This window comes from Pundamilia nyererei, unplaced genomic scaffold, assembly GCF_000239375.1.
Source record: "Pundamilia nyererei isolate P.nyererei 1_Seehausen unplaced genomic scaffold, PunNye1.0 scaffold00583, whole genome shotgun sequence".
Taxonomy (NCBI): domain Eukaryota; kingdom Metazoa; phylum Chordata; class Actinopteri; order Cichliformes; family Cichlidae; genus Pundamilia; species Pundamilia nyererei.
Genome location: NW_005187984.1, coordinates 4322 through 10855, shown reverse-complemented (window position 1 = coordinate 10855; position 6534 = coordinate 4322). Strand labels below are relative to the sequence as shown.

General features: G+C 37.6%; 2 protein-coding genes across 2 annotated transcripts in view; one reads left to right on the top strand and one right to left on the bottom strand.

Annotated features, from left to right (window-relative positions):
- Positions 1 to 1154, top strand: part of LOC102196250 (probable E3 ubiquitin-protein ligase ARI5) — a 2018-nt gene extending 864 nt beyond the window's left edge. Inside the window, exons 3-4 of the mRNA XM_005754528.1 lie at positions 145 to 318; positions 552 to 1154. Of these exons, the coding sequence (XP_005754585.1) occupies positions 145 to 318; positions 552 to 1007 (630 nt within the window). The 3' untranslated portion in view covers positions 1008 to 1154. The remainder of the gene's footprint in view (positions 1 to 144; positions 319 to 551) is intronic.
- A 1280-nt stretch (positions 1155 to 2434) lies between these two features.
- On the bottom strand, positions 2435 to 6527 carry LOC102195957 (uncharacterized). The gene is made up of 4 exons (XM_005754527.2): positions 6418 to 6527; positions 6254 to 6291; positions 4051 to 4091; positions 2435 to 3958 (listed from the first exon to the last, which is right to left on the bottom strand). The coding sequence occupies exon 4, from the start codon at positions 3930 to 3932 to the stop codon at positions 2952 to 2954; it is 981 nt and encodes a 326-aa protein (XP_005754584.1). The 5' UTR covers positions 3933 to 3958; positions 4051 to 4091; positions 6254 to 6291; positions 6418 to 6527; the 3' UTR covers positions 2435 to 2951.
- Positions 6528 to 6534: the final 7 nt, after the last annotated feature.

Here is a 6534-nt window from a genome sequence, read left to right as displayed (position 1 = left end):
AGATAGATAGATAGATAGATAGATAGATAGATAGATAGATAGATAGATAGATAGATATATGTACATCTTGATGCTGTGTCAATGTTTAGAACTTGTTTCTACCAAGAAGATCAATCAGGTGTCCTTATATCTTTAACATTTCAGGGCCAGTACAAATTTAAGTGCCCAGCTCTAAAGAATGGTACGTTGCATAAGTGTGATGCAGCGTGGTCCTACCAAGAGGTGCGCAGGCTGGCAGTACTGACAACAGAAGAAATGGAGTACTTTGAAGAGAACATCGCCCTCCTAGCTGCCACAGAGTACTGTGAATTTAAAACTGTAAGTGTCCAAGTTAACCTCATTTAGTCAAGAGTTTAGAAGAGAATGGTTGCTCCTACAAAACAAAAAACAATATTTGGGGATAAAATTAAAACCACCTGTGCTGTCAAACAGAAGAATAGGATAAAGAAGGATAATATCAGTCCCATCAGTTTCAGTCATGTGATTCTAAATTTTAAAAAAAAAAGTTTGTATCCAAAAACACTGAACTTCTTTAATATTTGTCATAACAGTGTCCTGGTTGCAAAACCTATGTGGAGAGAGAGGACCTGACCAACCTTAATGTTCAGTGCACAATCTGCACAGCTGACAAGAAGAAAGTGTACCATTTCTGCTGGCAGTGTTTGAAGCCATGGAAAGGTACCGCTCCACGCTCTGACCGCTGTGACAACGATGGATGCATCAATCATGACCTTGAACTTCTCAAGAACTGCAAGACTACCGCTCTCCCTCAAGTTCCAGGGGTCGATGCCTGTCCCTCCATCCGGGCCTGTCCCACCTGTGGTCAGAGGGTGGAGCACGACAAAACAGGCTGCAAGAACGTCATCTGTCCTCGCTGTCAGAAAGAGTTCTGCTTTGTGTGTCTGAAACTCACTCCTGAGTGCTTAAAAACAAGTTCTTACTTCATACCCTGCAGTGATGGTGTGGCTCCCAGACAAACATCAATACCCGTGTGGCGCAGAAACTAAGACACAGCATGCTCTCTGAGTCATTACACATTATCCTTCTGTCCTGTTTAGACCTTTTCATCCAGAGATTTTAATTGAGAGCATTGAGAGAAGCCAAAGCTTTTACAGCCTGACTTGTTCATGTGCATTAAACAGTGGTAAACTATGTTTGTTGTATTTTTTTTATGTTGTACAACAGACTTTCTGAAATAGTTTTCTTTGAATTAATATCTGTTAAAAAATAGTTAGTCATTGATAATCAAGTCACGTAACAAATCATCCCTGTAAATAAACAGAATACGCATTCATTCAGTGTTTGACACAAAACATATATGTATATATATATATATATATATATATGTGTGTGTGTGTGTGTGTGTGTGTGTTTGTTAACCAGTTTCAGCTGCTTTGGTGTAAATGAAATTAACAACAGGTGCTCTAGGAGGGCCAACAATGAGACAACCACAAAATGATGGGAATGATATTACAGGTGGAGGCTGCTGATATTTTCCCTCCTCATCTTTTCTGTTTTTTTGTTTTTAAAAACTGGTTTTCATTTGGCTAGGGTCAGTGTCACTGCTGGTAGCGTGAGGTGATACTTGCACCCTACAGAGACAGTCCAACTCCTCCCGTATGACACAAAACTACTTTCCACTGCCAGAAGGTTTGCTGTGTCTCCCAGCACAGTCTCAAGAGCAGGGGTGTCCAACTCCAGTCCTCGAGAGCTACTGTCCTGCAGCTTTTAGATGCATCCCTACTCCAACAACGTTCAGTCAAATGGTTGGATTACCTCTTCAGCATGCCATCAAGTTTGGCTAAGGCATGATAACAAGCTATTCATTTGATTCAGGTGTGTCGGGAATAGGATGCATCTAAAAGCTAAAATCAGAAACAGATTTCTTGTGGGTGGCCTTAGGACCTGACGTCCTTAGTGGGTCCTTTGCTCACAGCCTGGCATTGTGTACTCTGAATGGTTTTTGCCATTAAATACCAGAATACTTACAAAGTGATTTTTCTAAACCATCTCCTTTTCAAATAATTCCACTATGATTTCACTCCAGATGTACCCATTATTCCTGTTGTTCTATCTTCACTAGCTGACTGGCCCATGTTTGTGCTGAAAAATTATAGGAGTCAAAGTAAAATATTGAAATGCACTATTTTCTCTTTTTTTTTTTTATCCCATTTATTATATTTCAATAAGGAAGTAAAATATTTTTAAGTAATATGTATTGAATTCACATTCATGTAACCATGTTAACTTTATCCTGAATAATTTTCCTTCAACTCAGCCCTTGTCACCAAAATTATTTTTTGTAAATTTGTCAAATTTAAGTTTAAATCTGATCTCAACTAGGTCAATTTCTTATTGTGTCCAGAGATAAAGCCATAATACAACATATGGACAACATTTTAGCCCTGATTGGAATCAAAACAGTGCTGTAAAACATGTATTTTATTTTATTAATTCAGAGCCAAAGTTAAGCAAATCAATATATAAATGGCAAAGAAATGGCAACAGATGAGCTCAGAGGGCTCTGCTGAAGAACACAATACATTGCAATGCTGAAAAAGGAAATGAACAGCAGATTGAAAAGTAATCAAGTAATACTGCAATTAAAATCAGGCTTTAAACATATAAACACACAAAAGTTTACACTGAAATATTTTTAACCAAACAAATGTGAAAATAAAATGAAATAGATGATACACTACAAGACTGTATAAAAAATGAAACAATTTGGTGTAGCATTTAAAAATTTTACACCAAATAAGTCCTCTAATAAATTGTAACTTAAGCATTTTGCATTAACAGAAGTAGTTGTTAAAAAGAATGAAAAAGAGAGAAACACAATGCTAAAGCTACATTTTTTAAAAACAACAGTGGAAAAATGAGCAGTATTATAACACTGTAATTTTAGTATCAATCATATTCATGAATGAAAATTTGTATTTTGCTGACATTTAAAACGTTTTGTCCAAAGTGACCTCTTCATCTATTTCAAGATTTAAACTTCTTCTAATATTTCTTTGACTCTCTATCCATTTTGTCATGTCTTGTGTGGTTTCATCCGTAGTTTTCTTTATGACGATCTTTGTCTGACTGTCGTCTTTACAAGCACTATCAATTTCTGTATGTTCTTCGTCAATTACTTTAACAATAGGACTTGAGTTCGTTGAACCACGTCCTCCTTCTGTAAGTTGCTGAGGTCCAGTTCTTGCTTTTGGTTGAAAACACTCCAGTTCTATATTTTCATCACTGCCTCCTTCCTGCTTCTCTGTTAGTCTTTCCTTTGTTATCTTATTTCCCTCACTCTGATTCAGTTTGGTGTCACATTCATTTTTCTGTTCTTTGCTCTGTATCTGCACACCACCAACACTTTGTGATGTACGGGTAACACTGATAATCTTCTCAGCTGTTTTCTGCCCTCTACCATCTAATCTCATGCTAACCTCATGCTTCACAGCTTCACTGTTGTCAGGATTTTCAATGGTGATTTCACTCATTTGAATGTATTTATCAGCTTCTTTCGTGTCTTTCCTGTCATTCCTCACACTCCTCCTCTGTGTTTCTTTATGTGCTGAATGTGTAACATCATGATCACTGACTTTACCCATCACATCTTCTTCTATTGGTTCATTAAGAAACCTGCTAATGCGCCTCTGTTCACTCATCTGATTATCTTTGGGTATGATTTGTATTCTGTCACTGCCTGTTTGGGTGTCCTGAGATCCATGAAAGAGGTCATATCTAGTTAACAGGTTTCTTTGTCCTGTCGTTACGTTATCAGCTTCGACACTTATAGATTTAGAGCTGTCATCATTTCCAATATTTTGTCTACCTCCCCCATATTCTCCAGTATCCTTTCTAGAATCGCCTGATCCTTCACCACCCTGATAATCTGTGTGGCTTTTATGGTCTGCTGTCAGGGACAGCCGTTCCATCTCCTTGACCTCTTCACCAACATTGTCTGAGGGATGAATTTGAAATTTGTTATAAAAAGCATTTCATGCACACCAACAAAACATTATTGGACAGCATTATAAAAAGATTTGTCCTTACATTTCTTCTCTCTGTAAAAAAGAAGATATGCATTTTCAGATCTAAAGAAGAAAAGAAATTAATTAAATTTTCAAATAAATCAAAATATGTAGCTCAGGCTTCAATACAATGGTTTGAAAAGTATTCATATCCCTTGAACTTTTCCACCTTTTGTCACTTTACAATCATAAACCTATTTGGATTTTATGTGATAGTCCAACACAAAGTATCACATAAATTGAGAAGTTGAAGGAAAATGAAACAAGATGTTCAAACGCTTTTGCAAATATAAATCTGAAAAATGTGGCATTCATTTGTATTCAGCTCCCCTGATTCAATACCTTGTCAAACCCCTGTCACTGCAATCAGAGCTGCCAGATTTTTGGGGATATGTTGTACATCTACAGACTGCGATCTTTGCCCTTTCTCCTTTGCAAAATGGGTCCAGTTCAGTCAGATTAAATGGAAAGCAACTACAGTCTTTAGGTCTTGCCACAGATTCTAAATAATATTTGGGTCTGGACTTTGAGTGGGCCATTCTAAACCATGAACATGCTTTGATCTAAACCTAAACCAGTGTGGGCTGAGGCCTCCTATTGGGCTGCCATGGTACTGCAGGCAGGCTGCAGCGATAACAGAAATTCAGTTTGAAATTACTCATTCGTGTACTGTTACATATTTATATACAGTGGCATCATTAGGCCTATTTTAGGGGTGCTGAAGCCTCCCTAAAATATCCTTAAGCCCCCCTAAATAATTTGGTGTTTAAATTTTTTCTTTTTTTTTACACTTGCTCTAGTTTTTTGTTATGTTTTTTTTTTTACAGAAATTGCAGACAAATTCAATATAAAGACGCAGGAATATGAGTTTAAATAAATAATAATATAAACCTGTCAATATTCACTTAGATATGATCTTAAGTCTCTTGGTCCCTAACACTTTACAGTGTTAAGGTAGGGTCAGTGCTTTGTTATCCAATCCGTTCCAGTTGTTCACAGGTAACGCCCACATTACTGAAAATCCAGTCCATGTTTTCACTGCTACTTTACAGTCGGCTGGATCTACACCTGCGGACATACTAGCTCACATACTGCACACAGAAAGACAACATGGATATACGCAGGTTTTTCAAGAAAGTAAGTCTTCATCACTGTTGGTAGTAACAATTAGTTAGCTCCAGCCTTTCTGTCACTTGTTTTAGCTCTGAAAGATTGAGCTGAGCTCATTCAGGTATGGTTATCATCAGTGGAAATAATAAAAATACACTAATAATAATCACTCCTCTATCCCTATTAACCTGTAGGAGTCAGGGCAGAGGAGTACAGAGAGTGAGAGGGGAGAGACCTCTACTGGAGCAGTGAGTCAAGGAATTCACACTGTTAGTTACTAGTTACTAGTGTCATTGTATCTGAAATGACAAAGTCTAAAATCTGTGCCATCATGGCAGATGAGGCAAGGGATGAAAAGGCAGAGCAGTTAGCGGTTTGTGTCAGGTATGTGTCAGAGGGGGCAGTGAAAGAGCGTTTCCTAGCACTTGCAGAGATAAAATCATTTGATGCCCAGTCCATTGCAAATGAGCTTCAGTAGCAGATCCAAAACTATGGTCTTGCAGAGCTTAAGTGTGTAGCACAAACATTTGATGGCGCAGCCGTTATGAGTGGCTCCACTGGAGATGTACAAGCACATTTTAGAAGGCTCTATCCTGAGGCTATCTATGTGTATTGTTATGCTCATCAACTCAACCTGGTTTTGTGCAATACTTGCAAGGCTGTCCCAGAGGCTGTGGAGCTTTTCAGCTTGTTGGAGTGTTTGTATTCTTTCTTTGAAGTTCGTGTTTCTTTCTACTTCTACTCCACGGTTTGGATATTTCTATTCTTTGCCACTTTGCAAAACAATTTATTATATAAAACAATTTTCTGGCTTACATGTAAGGCCAATTTTCACTCATTTCATTTGTAGGACACAAGATCGCAAATGTTTCCTGCGCTAATTTTTGACACGGTATTATTTCTGATTAAGTACCCTTTTAATAAAGAATGGATGAAATAAAAGTTTTTGCATCAGCAGAATGGCATGATATCGTTTTTTGAAATGAGGTATAGTGCATTCAATTCAATGCCACTGCATTCACATGGATATCTACAGTACGCACTCGTGCAAAATCAATAAATATTCGCAAAAAAAAAAACCATTATGTGGATATAAGAAAAAGACAAAAACTTACTTCTCAGTGTTGTCCACCTGGAATGGTTGATAATCAAGCTGTGATGGAAAAAGCAAAGCAACATATGATGCATCTCTTTCTCCTCCTCTGTAATACATAACTGTGCAACATGGCTGTTATGTAATATGTTTTAGCAACAGTGAAGAAAGGACTAACAGTCTTACCTCTGTGACTCCAGCATCATCAAAATTATACCATCTGTCTCCGTGTTCCTCCTCGATCTTGATTCTTGCACTGTAAAGTCCACTTCTCAGATCACCAACATGATCCACAACTGCATA